We start from the raw sequence: 23640 nt of genomic DNA, 5'->3' as shown, positions 1-23640 counted from the left end.
AGCATCTTCTCAAGGCCTCTGGTTTTCGGTTTGGAGTTGATTTAAACTCATTTGGCACCAAATCGGTTCATCTCTGGGACACAGAATTCATCTCCTTCATGAACATTCTCTTGCAGTTAATTGCTTTGAACAGATGAACTTGGAAACTTCAGCTGTTTGGAAATTTAACCCGAGGAGGAACCAGAGTTGTGGAAGTCCTCAATTCTCTTGCTTGATCTTTTTGCTGCATTTTTCAATAGTGTCGCACAAGAAAGCAATGGGAATAAATTGTTGCCTTAAAACGCATGCGAAAGCGTGCCTCCAATTAACTCAAATTTGGTGAATCACTTTGACATTGTCACCGGGGCTTAACTAAATTATCTTAAGCTATTGTAAGTAACCAGTTTCCAGATGCAGATATGTAAAGCGGCTTACTGCCAGTATTTTACCATAAATTAGACATTTTTCTTTTTGCAGTGTGTCGATGACATAACATGCTTTAAAACCATTTACAGTTCAAAAAACTAACTTTTATTAAAACAAAAAAACAAATCAATTATTGACTCATTAACAAGATTATAAAACAGTGATTTAGTTACATAAATAAATTGATATCGGTGTATCAAATCTTAATTTCATAAGCATGTATACATGGGTCATTGTAATAAATAAAATGAGAGCGCAGAAGATTCCTACACAAACCAAAAAGAGTAGAAAATAAAAAAATAAAATAAACAGCTAGACGACTCAAGAGGAAACTGTTTCCAAAGAGAACAAGAGACACTGGACGACGTTTTTTTTTTTTTTTCCCATCAAACACGCGTGAGGAATTGCTTTGTTAAAGCATGGAGTTACACAGCCATTCACTTACTAATTAAGGACACTAAAGCTGGGACCAAAAAGGTTGGTTGTCTCTCACCTCTTTCGAACGCGTTTGGTTGTTAGATAGATCTTCTGTTTGGTTACTTTAAAGCGTTAAGACAAGGCAAGAGAAAAGGCTGCTTTTTATCTTTAATCAACACAGCAACACAGACGAGACAAAAATGAAAAACAGAAAAAAAATCAGAAGTACGGTTAAAAAGAAAAAAGTTATGGGACGAGAGCGGCGAACTTTGCAGAGGAGACTCTGGAAATTCTGCTGCAACTGAAGGGAGAACTGAGGAGACTCCATTTTCTAAAAGCTAGATTTGTGATACTGAAGCTCTGAACCTGTGTACGATTACAGACAGCATCCTAATACTTTTTTCTTTTGACAAAACTGCTCTGGCAATTGTTATATTTGTTTTCCAAAATGAGATGGAGCTGAGAAATATTCTGAAATGCACGGACAAAAACATTATGCCGTTTTCGTTTTTCCAAAAAGAATTTCATGGTACAACAGCAAAAAATGCGTCAGTATCTTCACAACCTCTTGGTTGTGCTGACCAGTAACCTGAAGCAGTCTACCTCCCTCCCCTTTCTACGCATCAATCAGCAGGAATGAAGTACAGTCATCCTCTCTGAGAGAAATCTTGCATTTCTGATAAAAAAAAAAAAATCCAGGGTCTCACACGTGAACACTTTTGGCTTTGTAAGTCCAAACAAAAAATACCTTCAAGGAGGTCATGCTAGTCTTTCTGATATGTTAATTTGAACAAAAAAGGAACAAAACAGAAAAAAAAGAGAAGACAAAAAAGAGAAAGCGATGGAGAGCCAGAGAGAGAGAGAAAGAGAGAGAGAGAGCAAACTACAGCGGCTTCAAGTATTTCACATTACATAGAATACTCTGTATAAATTAGTTAACATATACTTTCAGATCCTCCATATTCAGACATATACTATGGCATATATACAGAGTACAATAAATGCTTGCTCATGTCATGTTTTTTTTCTTTTTTTTTTCCTTTTTCATCCTCGAAGTGAGACGTTCGATTTGTTCCACCTTTTTTTTTTTTTTTCTTTTTCTTTTTCCTGCGTAGAGAAAATCCCTGAGAACGTTCCGGTTGCTGAATGTTCCACGTGACGAAATATAACAGTAGAAAGTCTAAATGTTTGTGATTCACATGCACAGAGCGGAGTGACACTGGCCTCGGCTGAAAACACCTTACAGTGAGGGCCGCGAGGAAGAGGGAGGGGCAGCAGAGCAGAGAAGGGACTTCAGGAGGATTCTGACTCTTTGTTTCCGTTTAACGCTGGATGTCAAACTTTTTTTTTTTTAATAAACACTGTGAGCCATCATAGTGAATAAATATTATGAAAGCAAAAACTGGGAGCAGGTTCAATACCACATTATGAGGTAGCCGTCTCCTCCCCCAGGAATTTCTTGCGCAAAATAACCGCAACTACAGCTGCTTACAAAAGGATTCATACTCTTTGACTTTGAGTCTCAAAAGTGTGGCGTGCATATGTATTCAGCCCCTCTTTACTCAGTGCTAGAGAACATTGGTGAACAGTGTAGTGAACACACAAGACAGGTCAGGGATAAAGTTCTGAAAAAAAAAAAAAGATTCCAAGCTTCAAACATCTGAAAAGAGGAAAAAAAGAAAAGTGGTGCAAGCCGCAGCCCTGCCGAGTTATGACCATCCTCCTAAATGGACAGGCCAGACAAGGAGAGTGTTACTCAGAGAATCAGTCAAGAAGCCCATGGGAACTCTGGAGGAGATACAGAGATCCTCAGCTCAGGTAGGAGACAAGACAACTACCATTCTTCCTTAGATTTTTGTTCAAATTCAAGTCTCTGCTTTTAAACATTTTTTACAGTTTCCCTGATGTGTCCGGCATAGTTTCAGTAGTTACATGTATGACTTTTCAAAAACTTTGGTACAACATTCTTAATTAAATGACACGGGTGTATAGAAAATGGATGGATGGATGGATGGAAAACTGACCTTTGACCTAGTTGCGTACTCCAAAAGTAAGGCTTCTAAGGAAGAGTGCCAAGAAGGAAGCCAGTGTTGAAAGAACGGCATAAAAACAAAGTCCCAGCTGCAATTTGCCACAAACCACGGAGGAACACCCAAAACATGTGGTCAGATGAGGTCAAAATCAAACATTCAGCTTGCAATCTAAAACACTACCTCTGGCAGAAAACCAACAATGAACAATCTCCTGACAACAACTCGGCTATAATGAAGCAGAGCGTCTGCAGAGTCATGCTGTGGGGCTGCGCTGACTGAGCAGGGAAAGAAAACTGACAGAGTGGATAAGATTGACCGATTTTAATAGAGGACAATCCTGGACGAAATAAAGGGTGGAGACTTGGGTTGAGGTTCACCCTCCAGCAGAATAAGGATCTTAAGCATGCAGCTATAGCAACACCGGTGGTTCAATTCAAATCCAAATTAAAATCCAGACATAAGTCTAATTGATGCTTCCTTCAATCTGACTGAGTTTGAGATAGTTTGCAAAGAAGAAACATCTCCAGGTGTGTAAATCTGGTAGAGCCATAGCCCAAAACAACTCTACAAAGTATTGACTCAGAGGGGCTGAATACATGCATATGACTGGCACACTTTCAGATATTTGTTTTGGAAAAAGTGTGAAAATCATGTATCGTTTTTCTTCCACTTCACAAATATGCCTAACACAAAATCTATAAAATCAAACATTGATGTTTGTGTCTCCAACTCTACCCAAATGTGAGGAAGCTCAGGAGGTATAAATTCTTTTGAAAGGCGCCATAAATCAGCCCGGTTTCAGCAATATAGAACTCCGCCTGCAACGCGTTGCATTAATGTAGATAGAATACTTCACTTTTTGATGCGTCGCCACTGCGGCGCGTGGGTAAAATTGTACAACAATAATAATAACAGTAATTATAACGACAAGAGTTAGCTAAGAGCATTGTTGTGTGGAAAGTGACCCAGAGAAAGTTAACGGCTGCTCAAGTGCTGCTGATGTGTGGTAGGAGATGCTGATGGTGCCTTTTCTTAAGTCAGTGCTAACCCAAGCTGTGCCGAGCCGAGCGAAGCTGTGCAATGCTGCCCAGAGCCCATCAGCAGGGGCCTAGACCAAGGGAGGTGCTCTGTGTCATTTTAAAGCCTTAGTTTCTCTTTGAGGATACCGAGATGTTGAAATTGGTCTGTTTTTTTTTTTTTTTTTAAACATGAGCGCTATTGTACAAAGGCTTCAGCCACTCATTAACGTAAAACTCAATATACACTGAGAATAGGGGCGGGGGAGCAAAAAAGATGCTTGAAAATCATAAAAATATAGAAAAAAAAAAAAAAAGCCATTTCACGTTTCATTTTCATCTCGCACACATGTAGAGAAGTACACACAACATTCACAATGTGACAAATTTCCTCTCTCCTTAAAAATAAAAAACGCTTCTGTACACATAAGTAGTAATAATAATAATAATAATAATAATAATAATAATAGCAATAATGTTTATAACAATAACAACAGCAAGAACAATAATACCGCATGTGGCTCTTGATTTTTTTTGTCATCTTTTCCTTTCTCTTTTTGCTTCATTCTACAAGTCACATCCCTCTTACCTGTCTATTAGTCCAAAAGAAGTTCAAAAGGCAGACTCAAGTTAATAGAAAAGTACTAGAGTGGAAGAGGAGCCTCGCCCTCAGCCGAACCGCTCCCGAACTAGCATCATCAGTTTCTTTTTGCCCTTGTAAATCTGTTTCAGGTTGTCTATGAACTGGGTGAACTGGATGTGTCCGTCGTGAGCCATCATGAACGTCTCCCGGGCCTTCCCCAGGAACTCGATGAACTCGCTGTAGTGCCGCGGGCTGATGTGCGTGAGCCTCGAGTGCGTAGTGTTAATGTAGGCCCCGATGGTTGCGTCCAGCAGCTGTCTGAGCGGCGCCTTGTCCAGCGACATCAGCTTCCCAGAGTTCCTGCGGCTGTGCAGCGCCGACACCATGCCCGGGGTGGTCAGCGTGCACCGCCGCAAAATGTCAGACAAAACGGTGGCGCACTTCACACTTTTGACCACCAGGGGGATGACGGCGGCCAGCTCGTTTTTGCCCAGCGAGTGGCTGAGCGCGCAGGCCCACAGTACGTCGTTAATGGCCGGATGCGTGTCCTGGTTGTAGCTGAGGTTCAGGTGAGCCATGGCTAACGTTGCCAGCTTGTACGCTCGCATCGGATACCCGCGGTGCTCCATGTAGCGCGCAATGGTGAACAGCTGCGTGTAGCTCATTCCCGTTGTTGCAGCGTCCAGTACAATCTGGTAGGCTGTCTCGAAGGCAATGTGGTCTTTTTCACAGAGTGTGAGAGCGGAGAGGGCGCAGTTCTGGGGGTCCTTCATGGCACACTGCAGGGCGAGCGTACGGGCGGACGAGGCCAGGTTCTCCTGCTGGTGGCAGTCCAGGTGCAGGCGAACTATGGTGCTGTTGGACATGACAGTGGTCGCCACAATACTGGTGGCTTCTGTGGGAGTGAAGAGCGTGAACCAGCTCTGCATGATGCTGTCCAGTGCATAGACACCTGGAGGACACATTTTGAGGGGAAAAATAGAAATAATAAATGAGGTCAAATTTGGAGAACAGCGTCAGATCTAGTTCATGATGGGAATAAGACTCACCAACTTCAGTGGCGCACGTGACCAACCAGCGAACCATCTCTCTCCTCCTCCAGTTCAACGTGGACAGAGTTATTCTCATGACCTAAAGGAGGCAAGAAGTGATGGACAAAGGAGTGACAGGTGAGTTAATTCATTATCTGAAGGGCTGAACTTTTTTCCTTTCCAGTTCATGTTAATTCTGTGGCAGAATGCTGAGCAGATACAGATGGATTTATAAAATGCCAAAACACATAACATTGCATGCAGAAAACCTTTTCCCTTACTGTTTGGTCCAAACTAATCTCATTAACAACCTTGATTAAGTCGAGGTTAATGTCAGTGATACTGAGGCCTGGACTTTGATTTAGATATTACAACACATTGTTGCTATGATCTTTGCTTATTTTTTCAGGCATTGTTTCGCAGATTTTCTTTCAGCAAAATACATGACCACATTTAAAATGGAACCGACACATAAAATAAATATTTGAAGAAACTATTATAAAAAAATAAAGTCATGGTGCAAGAATGCCATCGTTCATTTGAGGCAGGAATTAAATCATTTAAATGCAACATATTGAGGGTAAAATTAAATAAAATAGAAAAGTATTTGCTTAGTTATGATTAGAAGCTTATGGTCCTGGAAGACTGTGTTGGTAGAATTTTTAGAACAAATGTTATTCCTAAGAGCAAAACAAATCAGTGCAGAATTTGCATGATTACATCATCCACAGCAACTGGTGAAAATAAAATGCAGCAATGCAACAAAATAATACTACAAAGAGGAACAGTGATTGTGGTAAAACAACCGAATCAACACACAGAATGTTAAAACCGTGCAAGAACATGTCCAGACATTAAATAAAAATAGCTTTTCATAATGTGTGCGTGTGTACAAATGCATTTTAGCTTACAGGAGATGTATTTTTTATTTTATTTTTTTTTGAGAGAGAGAGAGAACTACAGGAACTACAGGAAAATGGAACTTTTAGGAAGATAAAAACCCTTTCACCTGCTTATCAGTGACTATAGCCTCAGGTGCCAAACACAAGTGAGCCACCAACCGTCTGATTTGTGATTACTGCTAGAAGCGGGTGGCCATTTCTACCGCCGGCCACGATGTGTTTGCACACCTGCAGTCCGAGCTCCAGAGAAACCTTAAGAAGAGTGATGTCCGGCAGGCTGTCCATGAGAGTGGCGATCTTGAAAGCATCCTGTGCCAGTTTGAAGATGTGAGACGAGGAGTGGATGTTTTTCTGGATGGACTCCAGGACCGTCTCCAACCTGCGACTGTCACCTACGAGGAAACAAGCAGAGAAATAAGTTAGAGTAAGGTCATTACTTAATCAACTTAAACCTAAACTTTAAACGGACTGTTATTTAACTTTTGTTTGGTAGGGGACAAAAGACTGAGAAGTAATTGTCAACAAAATTAGCTGTGCCACAATTATTCGTACTGCTAATAATTCCTACAGCAATAATCTAATTCAGGCATTATTGCAATTTGTGTCTAAATTAAATTGGTTCCAAAGGTGTAGAAGCTTTTAATTAATAATGCTTTATTTCCTCTTTTCCTGGGGTATAGTTTTGATGGAAGACAGAAGTTCCATATTTCTTAAAACGGGAAAGGCAAGAGAAGTTGGCCGCTAAGTAAGCTAGGTGTGTTTATCTTAGTAAATAAAGAAATGCCTACAAGAGAGTAAGCCTTGTTTTTTGAAGCAAGTGAATTTGCACCTTTAGCTGCAGTGAGCATGGTGGAGGCCAGCTCACACTGCTGAGACTCTATGTGGCTCAGGGTGAACCAGCGCGGGTAGCGATTGGGAACTACAGACACAATGTGGTGAGGTCGCGAGAGGTCACCGGACGATGCCGTGGACTCCAACACCGGCAACCTGACGGAGAGACACAGTTAAAAAAAAAAAAAAGAAAAAGAGGTGCTCTTTGTGAGATTCTGTTTCCATTTAAAAAATATGACATTACTTTTAAAGTTTTCCTGTTTAATAATTAGAAACTTTCGCAAAATGATCGGGGGGAGGGGGAACAAAAAAAACTTTGGATATGAAAAAGCAGAAGAAAGATAAATGAGGGTTGGTGATCAGAGAGAACCACATTAAAGTTGCCCAAATGATCAACATCATAATGAAATCACCTCTTTCTTCGTAGTGTAACAAGCAGTCAGACAGGAATACTGCATAGACAGAAAAAGTCTTCATTATGGCGCTCTGAATGTGACTTCAAAATGAAAATGACTCAAGTCGCCACCGGGGGGATTTCAGTTACCCTATCCCTGCAATTTACTTTCAACCTACCATTTAATCACCTAGAAACTAAGGTATAATTAGTATTTTCTTCACTCTAATTGGTCATAATGAAGTCAGAGTTGTGCAACACCTGCTGGAGGATGGAAGAGCTTCTCAGGTTTCTGTCTCTTATTATAATAATCCAGACGGGGCCGAGGCTTCTGGAGCATCAGGAGCCCCATACGATTACCACTGTGGCCTGCTCATCTTCTATTCTACTTCACTTTTTTTTTTCTTTCCTGCCTCCGCTCCCACCTCAGTTTCAAAGGTCTTCTTTCCTTCAGAAGACGGCACAACCTGGCCTTCTCTCAGCCAATCACAAAGCTAATTGAGTCCGTGGGGAAATTAAGGAATTCACCTTCCAGCCCTGTAAGGCTGGACACACATCAAACAAATACCAACACACATCAGTGAAAAGAGACCCACATCGCGTGCGCGCACACACACACACACCTGCCCTTTTGAAAACACATCAAAGCTGCCTGGTAAAAGCAACGTGATGCTAAATGCCAGTTTCAATTTCAGAGCAAAGTGCATGTGATCTTGCTGCCACGTGAGTGAAGGCATGTACAAGAACAAAAAACAAAACAGTCTTGTCTTTTGCTCACTTTTGCCCACAAGAGCACAAGGGGAGGGCTGAGCTCTCAGACAGCAAAAGTGCTAAAAAAAAAAAAAACACAACAAAAGTGTGAACACCAGCACTTGCTGCAAAATAGAGACGCTTGCGAGCTCCAGCAACGGCAGAGTTCACGCCACATACAACTGAGGAGCTGCTAAAAGCTTCTACCACACTGGGGCCTTCAGAAAGGATTCCTTGGGTGTAGAACTGCAAAGCAGAGTTAAAAAAAAAAAAAAAAAAGAGAGAGCCTTGAGTAAAGATGGAGGCCTCATCAACATTCCTGTCTTTGTTTGGTTTTCACCAGAGAGCCAGAGGCCTCCATTGGATAAGAACTTGAGAGGACTGAAAAATAGTTTTCTCAAAAGGTTTGGGAGGAAAAAGGTGTACCAGGTTATTGTTCAGTATAAAACAAAAGAAAAAAAATGATTACAAAAAGGACTGAAAAAGTCTTTGTGGGCTGCTGGATAAAATAGCACAAGGACAGTTTATTCAGTGATGCTTTCTCACTGAGCATGTTGCACCTCCTGCCAAACAGTGCTTACACGTTTTAAACGCTGGGACGTTGCCAAACAAACTCTCAAGTCATTGACAAGTGTGATGAAAACAAATTAAATCTGCTTTTCTTTACAACCATGCTGAAATAGAAATGTGTCATCAATAACTATAAAGAGTATGGAAGCAATATTAAAGTGCTACGCTATTTTGTCAAAGTTAAGTTTGCTAGCACACATCATCATCTGCTGAAATAAGTCCAAGTATATGGAGATAGGCTTTAATCCTAAAACTCTGTATTGTGACTAATATTTTAGCAGCCAACGTTATCATCTGTCTGAGGACTTTTTAAAAGGCTGAACAAACACCAAAAAGAGATTAATTAAAAACCGCCTGTGTCTATGTTTTATACACATGTTGATGTTGTGTTGATGAAGTCAGCAAATAATATCTTTGATTTGGTCAACAATACTAAGTTACTGTGTAACTTTGTATTGTTGCACAGTAACAATACTGTTACTGTGTAACAGTATTGTTACTGTGCAGTATTGCACAGTAACAATACTGTGCAGTATTGCACAGTAACAGTGTAACAGTAACAGTATTGTTACTGATTGTTTGCTTCCAGATTGATTAACAAATCAATCTGGAAGTAAAAAGAGATGATAGTGACACACAAGATAAAAGATGTTTTGGCGTCAGAGTTGCCATCGTTACTAAACTAAAGGGCTGATTTAACAGAAAACAGATTCTTTAAAAACTTGATACATTGCATCTATGAGACACTTATTTTGAAGTACAAAAAGTATCATTTTTGGGTTATATCCCTGTTGCGTTGACAAAGTTGTCTAATTAAGGTGCTGACAATACTTGATAAAACCTTTGGCAGCATTTGGGTACTCAGCAAAAGAAATTAAAAAGCGACAGAATGAGAAGCAAACTACGAATGATTTGTAGAACACTAAAGATATGGCGAGAAGATAACTGTTAGGTGCCAACAATGTTAACGTGAGAATCTGCTTCTTAGCTCCAATAAGCAATGATGTATAGTTTTGAAATATCTCAGTTGAGATGATTCAGATCAGTTCAATTCAAAAACACTTTTTTGATCCCAGAGGGAATAAAAATACTACACAATGACAATGTTGTTGTGTAGCAGTCTCATGAAGAGAATGCCCAGTGCTGCCTTGACGAACTTTCTTGATTTTATGCAAAAACCTTCTTCGCACCATCATCTCCAAAGCATACACAGTCGTCCCGAGAACAGAACCAGCCTTCTTTATCAGGTTGTTGAGCCTTTTTAAGTCCCTGACTCTGATGCAGCTACCCCAACAGATAATGACAGAAGAGATTACACTCTCCACAAGAGGCATGCAGAGTATTTCATAGCAACTTGCTACAAATCTTGAAGCGCATATGCTTTCTCAAGAAGTAAACTGCGCTCAGTCACTTCATGCAGATCCAGTTTGTTGTTCAGGTGAAAACCGAGGCATTTATGCTCCACCTCTTCTCTCATCATAGAAACAAGGTTTGACCCTGGTGTCTGCCAACAATGCTAAAAGTTGGCCTCTGCTTCAGAGACTCCTATTGGTGCTAAGCTGAAGGACTAACCTGACACTCTGGTTTTAAATTAATGAAGCCTTTATATTATTAGTGAAACAGAAGGAATGTGAAATTCAATATTTTATTCACAAGGACCACTTCAGAATTAGAAACAAAACATAGAGAAGCCAAATCTGCGTAAGAATATCAATCAGCCATTGTAGATTTTTTTTTTTTAAACAAAGTGGAATATTTTCTCTGTCTGTGAAACAAACAGAAATGTTCAACCTCTGATATTTGTGAGCTGGATGAATGATTAGACCCCTAGTGAAGACGGAAACAGTCCCTGGATAAGGATACACACATGTAATTAGACATTTCATTAACAGTTCTGTAGGAGAATAGCAGGCGAAATAGTGAGTTTGCTGATGGCCAAAGTTTATTTATGGACACAAACAGGACAAACTATACTATAAAGAAAATCTGTAGCAAAGAGGCTCAACTGAGATGATGAGAAAAAGCAGTCCTGATAGGTTTTACCTAAATCCTGAGGCTCTTTGGGTTTCTGCTCTGCATCACCATGACGACTGACCTCTTTACCTCATGCTGCGTTTCCCCCTCTGACTGTAAACAGCCTTCACTTTCACCATTCATCAAACGCACATCTATCAGCTACATGCGACACATCCGGTGGAAGACCTCGACTGTATACACAAACTCTTTCAAGGGGAGATTTTCAAGAAGGACCAAGTCGTACATGACCAAACACAGAATATCTTTCTTTTGCTTTTTCCAAAGTGTACACGATGATTAAAACGACAATTTGCCATCAGCGTTTCATTCAAAGACTAAAAAGCATTTTCAAAGGACAACACATACAGCATAAGTGGTTATTTCAGCAGGAATATGCAGAAACTGTTGGCTCCTTCAAATCAAGACTGAAAACCGTTTACCACAACTTTCCCATAAGAGTCAGATAATATTTCATCAGATATATAAATTAGCTTTGAAGTTAACATTCCTTCCTTTTTATTAACTGCTTAAACTTGCTGCTATTGTTTCAATGTTTCGCTTTGTTTTAATTGAGTAGAATGAAGTAGAAATACCGTTTTTCTCCCAAAGTGGGAAAATGTCAGTGCAACAGCAGCAAATTGACAGGCAATCAAAGCATGTAGAAAAAAGAAAGAGATATATAAAATCAGGATTAAGAATAACATGCTGTACAGGAAGTGAAAAATTACAACATAAAATACTGTAGTTATTAAAAATAGTACTTCGATTCAAAGAAATGAGCCACCGAGTGAGTAATAAAATAAATGTACAAAATGTGCATGTGTATTTGCACATTTAAAAACAACAAACTGTTTACCATTAGTGGCAAAAAAAATCTTTAAATGAAATAACAAAATAACATCAGAAATGTTATTTGAAATGAGAAAAACCGAAAATTTCAGAATTAAACACCTATTGAGTTCGTGTAACTATCACTCTATAACAGTGATAGTTATAGAGCCCAACAGCTGCCGGGAGGAAAGATCTATGCTCAACGCTTCTTTACGCAATTAGGATGCAACAGTCTGTCAGTGAAGGAGCTTTCCAGTTCAACAACAGCTTTATGCATGGAAGCATGGGTGGTGGGAGACTGTTGGTGAATTGGAGAGCTCGTTCTGTTACAGACTGCTTCATGAGAGCTGCTGTAACAGGCTGCAGTTTTCTTTAACTTTGCTCCTTTATTTTTCTGCAAGACACTTTTAAAGGACCTTGTTTATGAATGCTGCAAAACAAATAGACATACTACATGTAGAAGAGTAAAGGTGGATGAATACAAATGCATGGAATTAAATGCATGCGTCATTTTTAAAATTAAATATATTAATATTTGTGGTTGTAAAGAAAATGCAGGACGAAATCATGAGACTGCATGCTGCATGTAGCCATAGTTCAGTGGCTATGCTTCTATTCAAGACAGTGTATGTATTTAGGATGAACTACAAATCTTGGCAAAGCGTTGATACATTCCTGGCAAACATGCAAAAGCACTCCGATTGTTCCATTTAATGCAGCAAATATTTGGCCAAAACTGGAACAAGATCAAATTACTTAAAATTAGTAAACATTTAAAGGCCTAAGATATTTGGCTTCAAAATTCTGGCAATTTGTAGTAAACGTTCCCCCTGCTTACAGACCATGTATTATGCAGTAAAAATCCAGCACTATTAGATCTGGAAAACTTGCATCTCATTTGGACCTCTCCCACGATAACAGCAGGTCTCTTCTCTTTGGCTCACAAACAGTTAAGATGAGCACAGTCTGAAGAGGCAGTGACTTTTTTCTTCTGTTTCTCTGGCGGAAATCAAATTGTGGGCAGCCTGTGAACCAGCAGGCAGATCCTCTTTTCATTTATTTATTTATTTATTTTAATGCTGGTCTCTCGCACCAAGCCATCGGCCGGCATATGCTGGTGTCACACCGACTAATTAACCTCATCCAAGACGCAGCAACACACACAGCGCTTTGAGTAAGCCGCATACTTTGCCAGTCCGACTTCTCATTTAAAAAGACAGTTACTTGTGGAGCAAGTGACAGAGAAGACAAATTTTAAAAAGCGAGGAGAGTTGGGGGGGGGAGAAAAAAAACAATGTGAGGGAGGAAGAGCTCGACTCTTTTGTCTCCTCTTTTATCAATGATAGTATTATAATAGGGCCATTAAAGGAGACCTGGTTACTTTACCTCCTTCTCTATATTTAACTGTCCGCTGTCCCGTGGGAGCGGGGAGGTATATGCTATCACATTACACTACGCTACATTACACACATTCATTATGTGCTGAGTAGACACCTCTGGTTCCCAGGAGCACTCGTAAGTGGCTGTATTATTCTAAATCGCCGGTTTCACACCGGAGGAGTGAGGATGGAGGAGGCAAGGGGACAAAAAGGAAAAGGTGAGGGGAAGTGGTGAGGATGGGGAGAGAGTGACCGACTCACTAAAAGCAGGTTGGGAACTCTGGTTTGGAGGCAAGCCGCTGGATAAAACACAGAACCTGTCAGCCTGCTATAAGGGGGATGTTATTTTTCTATATACTAACATGTTTAGAAGTGTCTGTCATCCTTCTGCTATATTTCAAGACACTCACTTCCTTTTCCAGAGTTGTTAATTCCTCAGCTGCACAAAAGTCGCTAAATGACACCACGCAATTTGCATAATGTTCAAATTTCATGCAACTGCAATGATCTTTGCCAAGAGGTGGAGAATGGGGGGATAATGGTCTTAAGAGTTTAAAAACTGCTCAACACTACAAAGTGACCGAAAAAGAAAAAAGGTTAGCACTTTTTGAACACATTTATTGTGTGTTCTTATTGGCTTTTTACTATATTTTTCTCTCTATGCTGGCTTTTTTTTAACATGTTGCAGTAAAACGTCAATGTTTTTTGTTCTATGCATTTCACAAAAATAGAAAAATAACTGTCATTAGCAGTGTGGGAAAGTGACGCAACTGCATTGAAGGGATGAGCCAGCAGTGATTCAGGCGCTCCTTACGTGTGGAGAGGTGAACACCACCTGTCCGCTACCGCTGGGATGGACACGATTTGGCCGGCTGCGTGAGTCCCTGCTCATTGGGGAGGAGCGAGTAGAACAACAACTGAATTTGCACTAACGTCAAAATCTCCAATCACACCAGAAAAGAGCGTTTTATTTCTCACCAGTACCTTCACTAAGTCAGTCTGAAAGACTATTAAAATGATCGCCTTCCCCCCCCCCACTATCCTGATCAGCTCAGCTTAGCTTCACAGAAAGACAAACATTCCCCCTCCACACCCCACCTCCTCTCCCCCGTCGCCTCGACGTGTGTACTCGAGTATATGTGCGTGTGATTCCTCCTCATTACAGCTGCGCTAATTACACTCTCATTAATGTAATTAATATTCACGGATCCAGCTCCCACAAGTCACAACTTGCGTGAAGCTGACACCCCACCCACGTCAAAAAATCCAGCAAATAGTCTGAATGGTTAGTGCTCCGTTTGTGCAGGTTTGTGCCGTTAAAATTTTCGTTTGTGCAGTTTTGGTTTCTGAGATATTAAACATTATTTTTTAGGTCATCTAGAGTTCACCATCCCCCCATATCGCTCCAAAACAAACCAAAGTGGGCTAGTTCGTTAGTGCTCCGTTTGTGCAGGTTTGTGCAGTTAAAATTTTCGTTTGTGCAGTTTTGGTTTCTGAGATATTAAAAGTTATAATTTTGGCCGATGACGTCACCATCCCCCATATCGCTCCAAAACAAACCAAAGTGGGCTAGTTCGTTAGTGCTCCGTTTGTGCAGGTTTGTGCAGTTAAAATTTTCGTTTGTGCAGTTTTGGTTTCTGAGATATTAAAAGTTATAATTTTGGCCGATGACGTCATCATCCCCCCATATGCTCCAAAACAAACCAAAGTGGGCTAGTTCGTTAGTGCTCCGTTTGTGCAGGTTTGTGCCGTTAAAATTTTCGTTTGTGCAGCTTTCATCTTTGAGATATTAAAAGTTATAATTTTGGCCGATGACGTCATCATCCCCCCATATGCTCCAAAACAAACCAAAGTGGGCTAGTTCGTTAGTGCTCTGTTTGTGCAGGTTTGTGCCGTTAAAATTTTCGTTTGTGCAGTTTTGGTTTCTGAGATATTAAACATTATTTTTTAGGTCATCTAGAGTTCACCATCCCCCCATATGCTCCAAAACAAACCAAAGTGGGCTAGTTCGTTAGTGCTCCGTTTGTGCAGGTTTGTGCCGTTAAAATTTTCGTTTGTGCAGCTTTCATCTTTGAGATATTAAAAGTTATAATTTTGGCCGATGACGTCACCATCCCCCCATATGCTCCAAAACAAACCAAAGTGGGCTAGTTCGTTAGTGCTCCGTTTGTGCAGGTTTGTGCAGTTAAAATTTTCGTTTGTGCAGTTTTTGTCTTTAAGATATTAAAAGTTATAATTTTGGCAGATGACGTCACCATCCCCCCATATGCTCCAAAACAAACCAAAGTGGGCTAGTTCGTTAGTGCTCTGTTTGTGCAGGTTTGTGCCGTTAAAATTTTCGTTTGTGCAGTTTTGGTTTCTGAGATATTAAAAGTTATAATTTTGGCCGATGACGTCACCATCCCCCCATATCGCTCCAAATCAAACCTAAGTGTGGGCTACTTCTTGTAATTCTTCAGATTCTCAGCTGTTGTACAATGTGTACATTTTGTTTTGAACTTCAATAAAGACTTAGAACAAGAAAAAATGTGTCTCATTTCAAGAAATGTTTTAAGATAGCAATGTTTTTTCACGAACGTAGCGCACAATAATTGAATCCTGCTAATAAAGGACATGCAGCCTGACCCTAACGTAATGTGTATAACCTGTTCAACTGTGCTTTGATTTCGGAGGTGGTCTGAAGAATTATATTCACATTGTTGATGTACTGTCTGCTGATTATGCAGCAAACGTGTAAAAAAAATTACATGAGCCTATAAAGGCCAATTTGCTAGTTGCTTGAGCAAAGATTTTGCCGAGTAAAACGGAAATGTGTCATTATTTCAAAGTTCATCCAAGTAATGTACTTAATATTTAGTAAATATAGTTTCAATGCAACGACTTTCATTTCATCCAATTTCTTAAATTAAATGTGTATGGGCTTCAAGGAGACATGTTTTGCGAACTTTGACATAGTTCTCACACAACTGGGATTGGCTCCACCCACACTGTAGTGAGCCTCCTGCCCCTCCCCCCCCCCCACCCTCCCATCTTGTTTTGCAGAGCAAGTGTAATTTCAACCACTCGTTAATATTCTAGCGGTCTCAAATCGTTTTGAATAAGTCATTTTTGGAATTTTTTCAACCCCGATTTTGATTTTTTAACAAGGTAAAATCAAATTAATGCTCAACTAGCAAATTGGCCTTTATAGGCTCATGTAATTTTTTTACACGTTTGCTGCATAATCAGCAGACAGTACATCAACAATGTGAATATAATTCTTCAGACCACCTCCGAAATCAAAGCACAGTTGAACAGGTTATACACATTACGTTAGGGTCAGGCTGCATGTCCTTTATTAGCAGGATTCAATTATTGTGCGCTACGTTCGTGAAAAAACATTGCTATCTTAAAACATTTCTTGAAATGAGACACATTTTTTCTTGTTCTAAGTCTTTATTGAAGTTCAAAACAAAATGTACACATTGTACAACAGCTGAGAATCTGAAGAATTACAAGAAGTAGCCCACACTTAGGTTTGATTTGGAGCGATATTGGGGGGATGGTGACGTCATCGGCCAAAATTATAACTTTTAATATCTCAGAAACCAAAACTGCACAAACGAAAATTTTAACGGCACAAACCTGCACAAACAGAGCACTAACGAACTAGCCCACTTTGGTTTGTTTTGGAGCATATGGGGGGATGGTGACGTCATCTGCCAAAATTATAACTTTTAATATCTTAAAGACAAAAACTGCACAAACGAAAATTTTAACTGCACAAACCTGCACAAACGGAGCACTAACGAACTAGCCCACTTTGGTTTGTTTTGGAGCATATGGGGGGATGGTGACGTCATCGGCCAAAATTATAACTTTTAATATCTCAAAGATGAAAGCTGCACAAACGAAAATTTTAACGGCACAAACCTGCACAAACGGAGCACTAACGAACTAGCCCACTTTGGTTTGTTTTGGAGCATATGGGGGGATGGTGAACTCTAGATGACCTAAAAAATAATGTTTAATATCTCAGAAACCAAAACTGCACAAACGAAAATTTTAACGGCACAAACCTGCACAAACAGAGCACTAACGAACTAGCCCACTTTGGTTTGTTTTGGAGCATATGGGGGGATGATGACGTCATCGGCCAAAATTATAACTTTTAATATCTCAAAGATGAAAGCTGCACAAACGAAAATTTTAACGGCACAAACCTGCACAAACGGAGCACTAACGAACTAGCCCACTTTGGTTTGTTTTGGAGCATATGGGGGGATGATGACGTCATCGGCCAAAATTATAACTTTTAATATCTCAGAAACCAAAACTGCACAAACGAAAATTTTAACTGCACAAACCTGCACAAACGGAGCACTAACGAACTAGCCCACTTTGGTTTGTTTTGGAGCGATATGGGGGGATGGTGACGTCATCGGCCAAAATTATAACTTTTAATATCTCAGAAACCAAAACTGCACAAACGAAAATTTTAACTGCACAAACCTGCACAAACGGAGCACTAACGAACTAGCCCACTTTGGTTTGTTTTGGAGCGATATGGGGGGATGGTGAACTCTAGATGACCTAAAAAATAATGTTTAATATCTCAGAAACCAAAACTGCACAAACGAAAATTTTAACGGCACAAACCTGCACAAACGGAGCACTAACCATTCAGACTATTTGCTGGATTTTTTGACGTGGGTGGGGTGTCAGCTTCACGCAGGTCAAGTCACAACATCAAAACAGAGCAGCGCAGGGCGATTAGCGCGCGCGCGTGCGCGCGCATGCTCCGCACGCCGTCCACAGCTGAGGACACGCGGGAGCAAAACATGGAGAGATCAGACGGACATCGTGCGGACACGTTAGCCAAGAGGGACGTCCCTGGCTGAGCGCAGAACAGACATGGAACCGGAGGAAAGGCTGCTCTGATGTGAGGAGCTCAACTTAAACATGGGGAGGGAGGAACCGTTGCACTTATCTTGGTCATAGCAAGAGTATTAGCACTGTACCAAGCGACGTTTCTCTTCCTATTTCATCGAACTAACAATGAATAAAAATAAATAAATAAATACATGTTTATACTATTTACACAAAAACAAAATATATGTGTTGTTTAATTTAGGTTTTTGTACGTTTTGTTTTGGTTATATTTTAAGTATTATTCACATTACGTTTTAAAAACCCAGCAGGACCCTGTTTAAGGAGTTCACTCCAACTTTGAAGTCTTAATGAACCTTCACAGGGATTTACTTTATTTACAAGAAGACCTACCGCATGGCTCTCAGTGCAATTTTGTACGCCAGTTCAGCGTCATGAGGTAGCAGAGAGGTGAAGAGATAGCGAGCGAAGGTGTGCATGGGGACGCTCTCTCGATGGACGATCTCTCCGAGGCCAGAGTACGGACCAGCTGTGAAGAAGAACCGACATAACGCAACACGCTGATGAACACATGTGTTTGCGGCAAACCAAGACTAAAGGAATTTAAACTTTTCATGTTGATAAAAAAGACTTGAGTCATGATTTCCTGTGGCATGCTGAGGAGTGACGCTCCCTTCCAGACAGGAAGCTGGGGAGCCACGCGGCATTTAAACAAAACCGTGACGTCAAAACACATATGGTCGTGTGTGCGGATTTGGCCTCGTGCCCTCCTCCTTCCCTCCGCATCTTCCTACGCGCCCCCTCATCTCTGGTGGGTTATTTTAAACCCCCACGGGCCTCTAAGCCGCAGACCACATCACAGAGCGGCGCGGCTGCAGGCCTCCTGGGGCCCCCGCAGTGGCCTCAGACCCGAGCTGCTCTATTAGCGAAGGAGCCAGAGGTGGGTGGTCGTGCCGCGCCGGGGACGAGGCAGGGCTGGGATTTGGGTGGGGACTGCAGCCGAGTCTGACTCGGTCGGTTCCACCACCACCACCACCACCTCTGTCCCTCCTTCCTCTTTTCCCCACAACCCACTCGCTCTCTTCCAGCTCCAGCTCCTGTAAACGCACACACGCTTTTGTGTGTACCGGCATATGTGTGCTGACACAATACCCCTGGCGTTGCTGTGTAAAGAGCTCATTTTGGTCTGGCCCAGGACGGCTCAGCCTCTATTTGCGCCACAAAATGAAAGGATAATAAATAGTGAGACAGAGTCAAATGTGTTTTTCCTGTTTTAGCAGGAATGCCTTGGCTCTCTGTGTGTGGGTAGGTTATGAAATGACAGGGAGGAGGCGTTGCTGTGTATATATTTGTGTGCATTTGTACCAGAGCGGACTGCAGGGAAATTTAGGGAAATAAAAATCAACAGACGATAAAAGCCGAAAGAATCAATCTGTGGCTCTCCTTACCCTCGAGCAGAAACACAGCCTGTTTACGGAAGATTTTGACCAGGGAGTCATCCAGTTCCACTTCCTGCAGCTTGGCCAACAGCTGCTCCTCGTTGCGACACACCTTTTCCTGAGCGTACAGCCCGTCGGGCATCACCCGCTGCTGGCCCAGGCCGATCAGAGCCGTCTCCACCGCCAGCGCCATGTACGACTCGCCGTCTCCCAGCAGCCGCTGCACGGGCATCCGCTGAAGATCGGCTCGGCTCACGACGCTGGAGCAGTCTGCGAACATAACGCCGTGATGTCTGTGTCTCTCTCTGGGGTTTTGGATGCTAGATGACTCTAGTTTACGTGAACATTCCCTGCAGATCCTACGAAAGCAGCTCTAAGTGGGCATCTAAAATGCATATGAACACATTAGGAGGGAATCTGTGCTAACTGCTCCTCTTTAGTGTAGAGAGCTATTTCTGTTAGCAGAGGAGGCAACGAGGGACTGAACAACCACACGCGTAGGAAAGGAGAGTTTTGGTACCCAGAACAGACATGAAGATGAAACAACACAGAAATTATTACGACTGTATTGCTTATCACTAATGTGACACATTTCTTATAATAAGGATCTAAATTTATTGTTGTAAAGTTAATGCTGTATTACCTACCAACTGTCTATACTGTTTGTTCAATGAGACTATCAACACATTTGAAAATATAAATAAATGCAGTTAGTGTGAGCAGTTTAGTGATAAAACTCACATCAATGTATGTGACTGGAGTCCTAAAGAACCATATTACAAAAGGATATGTTTTTTGAGAGCAGTGTTTGTGGAACTATGATTGCTGTGCCATGCAGTCGCAGCCAAACATTTAGTAACAAATAGTTCTTATTGTCACAATAGCAACCACAAAATATTGTAATAACACGTTAAGTCTGTATCGCCCATCCCTTTTTGATACATTTTAAAATAGAAAACCTCAATGGAAATCATACTTTTTTTCGTAATGCACATGGTCTTGTATACGCTTCCATAATAGCAGATCTATTATGGATCTATTGTGGAAACTAGTGTTTACTGCTGTTTATGTGACTCTTCAGTACCTGAGAGGTCTAAGCAGGTGTTGGAGCCTTCCTCACCCGCTCGTCCCGACTCCGTCAGGGTGCTGAACAGGGTGCCGATGGGATCCAGAGGGTGTCCCACCCAGCCCTCCATGTTCGTTATGGAGGTGTGGCCTTTATGGAGCAACTCTGTGAACAGATATTCAAGCAATTGTTGAATGACTGGGATTTATTTTATAAAGTGGTACAAGATCTACTTGGAAATCCATCCATCCACTCCAAATTGACACCGTCAAGATCAATCCATTAACGGTCCAAGCCCAGAAGGGATATATAGTCTATCCAGAGAAGTTGAGGCCTGCTACACCGGGTCTCTTTTTTTATTTTTACAGTTGGAAAATCCCCTAACACCCTGATCAGATGCCTGAATCACCTCTGATGACTCATGTTGATGCCTAGGAGCTCTGCTCTGATGTCCTCACCTTATCTCAAAGGGTAAGTCCAGCCACCCCAGAGTGAAAGCTAATTTTAGCCGCTCTTATCAGGCATCTCGTTCTTTTTGGGCATCGGAAGATTGCAGATGAACTGAGAAAACGAGAGCTTAGCTCTTTTTTTTCAGCTCTTTTTTTTTTTAAACCACCAAAGAGCGGAGGAGCAGCAGAAGAGGGAATTGCGATCCGCGTATGCATCTTTTTCTCTGTCCTAATACAAATCATCAGTTTGGATTCTACTCATCACTTGGTGTTTCAGCAGGAAACCACACACAAGTCAAAAACAATCCTTCCAGCAGGTTTCTTCAGAGAGAAGCTTTAACATTTCTGCTTAGCTAATTTAGAGACAGGTATAAACGTGAATTTTTAGAGCGGCTTTGACGTTTTCAACCTATAAACAAAATCCCACAGCTACCTTTTTTGTGTCGTCGAAAGTGATCCAGCTGCCTCTGCTGCTGCCTCCGTAACGTGTTCACCACGGCGATGGCCAGACGGAGGGCTTCTCTGGGGTAACCGTGTGAGCGCAGGGCGTCCACCCGAGCGCAGGCCGTAGGGACGTGTTCTGAGGAAAAGACAAGTCCCACCTTAATAATCCGGCTCCTGCTGTCTGATGGTCAGAGCCCAATTTCAGTGTTTAAATAAGTCATTTGAAACCTACATATATATGCAGACTCACCATGCCACAGAGGCCAGCCGCGTGAGTCGAAGAGGGAGCCTTCCTGGTTGTCATGGTAACAGTAGTTGGCATAGAGGTCACTGGCGATGATGTGTTGGAGGTGTCGGTCCTGCCAGTGCAGGTCGCAGGCCTCGATGGCTCGCGTGAACACGGTCCGGTGGGGACGCATCTCTGTAGAGGAAGGAGACGGTTTGAGCTCAAACGTCTTCAAAACCGTTTTAAAATTTGCTTATTTATGCAGTTATGCATTTAACAATTTATAGGGGGAATGGCTAAATTTGTACCAGAGAGGTACAAATAAAATAAAATCTAAATAAAAATACCATGTTGACGGACTAGTTTTTTAGCAATCACTCCTGGACATGATATTTGTGATTTTGGCAGTATTTTGAGGGTGAAAGAAGAAAATCTCAGAGATCTCTTTAATATGAGATTGAAATGAGTTGGACTGCATGTGTGGTTGAACTGAATTGACACTTCATAGACAAACTGAATTAAGTTTAATAACCTGGTTAATTAATTTGGTGGTTAAACTAAGGCTGAACAATAACTCCTTTAATTTCAATGGAAAGCTTTTCCTTTCCATTGAACGAAAAAGTGATCATATTCAAATGTGTACCAATCTTGCGACAATGTGACACATGAGATTTCTAACCTTGGTTACCATGAGCGCCTTGGGGCAGTGAGTGGGTGAGGTTGGGCAGCTCGTTGACATGGTTGCCATCCTCCCAGGGGCAGACGTCCACGCTGTTCCACCGGCGCAGCTGCCGCAGCCACGACGACTTCTGCTCGGGCTTGCAGTGGGGGTTCAGCACGATGCACATCCATAGGGCGCCTGTACATGCAGCGAACGCACAGACTTAATCTAATGTATATGAGGATGATATCGGCATAAGTGGGAAAGTGTGCCTTTTGAGCTTTAAAACGGAGCTACTATCGTGTAAGGTCAAAAACTTAAAGCAGTCTTTTTTTTTTTTTTGCTTTTCAGGAAAAAAGAAAAAAAACAGTGGATCTGATCCCTTAGAACTCTTTCTCTTTGCTGCCGCCATTTTCTGCTCAGATAGAACGAGACTTATCCAGAGGCAACGCTGCCTGCACACACATCATTTTGGAGTAAATTGGAACAAACAGAATGTGAAAAACGGCACAGTCTCAGGGGAAGCGAGAACATTCAGGGATTTTACTCTCAAGAGTGCTGGAGATGCATACACTCTACGGTGAGTGTGTGATTTTGATACAGATGCGCGGGTGAACAGACAGAAACATTTTGGGGAGGAAAACCCGAAACAAGGGCAAAGAGAAGGGATGTGAAGGCTGAAACCGACGGAACAGAATGTGCAGACTATGGCAACAGAAGAGCACAAAAAACAAGAGTGGAAATGATTTGCAACACAAAAAAAGCACAACTAAAAAAATACATATAGATATATATATCAGGGAGACATGGGCACGGACAACTGGTTATGGCTCAACTGAGACTCAAAAGAAGAGAAAGACAAAAGCGGGGATAACAGTGCAGAGAGGCAGTATTCACAAATCAGGTGGAGTGATAAGGACTCTGGAAGAAAGGTTTGAAGTGCGGACTTCAAAGAGTCCAAAAATACGTGGGACTGAAACAGACGAGATCACTGCGCTGTCTTCACAGAGTGTAGAGGAGGACAAACACCATCTTCATCATCGACGGTGACAACAACAGCAACGTTAGGGGAGAGCAGCAATGATGGGAGACGCTGCGGCTGCCGTCCCGCTGACGGGCTTGTGGGGTTCAAACTGTGTCGGCGTGCCGAGCGGCTCTCTGTCACATCTACCACGAATATAAGGAGAGATGTTTGAAAACACTGCAGAGGTGAGCCTCTGTGTGCTGCATTAAACGGCTTTTAATTCGAGAAGATCTCGTCTAGAGCTGCCAGAGCTACAGTCACAGCGAGGGAGGGAGAGGAACCGGGCTGTCAGCGAAGAGTCAGC

The 23640-nt window shown here is 41.7% G+C and overlaps 1 protein-coding gene across 3 annotated transcripts in view; it reads right to left on the bottom strand.

The window, feature by feature from the left end:
• Positions 1-487: 487 nt before the first annotated feature.
• The window catches only part of LOC103470165 (zinc finger SWIM domain-containing protein 6), a 66031-nt gene continuing 42878 nt past the window's right edge, over positions 488-23640 (bottom strand). The window contains exons 5-14 of one of the 3 annotated variants that reach the window (XM_008418368.3): positions 22331-22510; positions 21676-21846; positions 21415-21561; positions 20551-20697; positions 19476-19736; positions 18421-18556; positions 7217-7374; positions 6616-6779; positions 5504-5585; positions 488-5406 (exon numbers count right to left, since the gene is read on the bottom strand). In XM_008418368.3, the coding sequence (XP_008416590.1) occupies positions 4541-5406; positions 5504-5585; positions 6616-6779; positions 7217-7374; positions 18421-18556; positions 19476-19736; positions 20551-20697; positions 21415-21561; positions 21676-21846; positions 22331-22510 (2312 nt within the window). In that variant the 3' untranslated portion in view covers positions 488-4540. The remainder of the gene's footprint in view (positions 5407-5503; positions 5586-6615; positions 6780-7216; positions 7375-18420; positions 18557-19475; positions 19737-20550; positions 20698-21414; positions 21562-21675; positions 21847-22330; positions 22511-23640) is intronic. The other 2 variants (XM_008418370.3, XM_008418369.3) reach the window with 2 other exon arrangements.

Source organism: Poecilia reticulata, chromosome 9 (genome assembly GCF_904066995.2).
Source record: "Poecilia reticulata chromosome 9, P_reticulata-male-v2, whole genome shotgun sequence".
Taxonomy (NCBI): Eukaryota; Metazoa; Chordata; class Actinopteri; order Cyprinodontiformes; family Poeciliidae; genus Poecilia; species Poecilia reticulata.
This window is presented reverse-complemented; position numbering and strand designations above follow the sequence as displayed.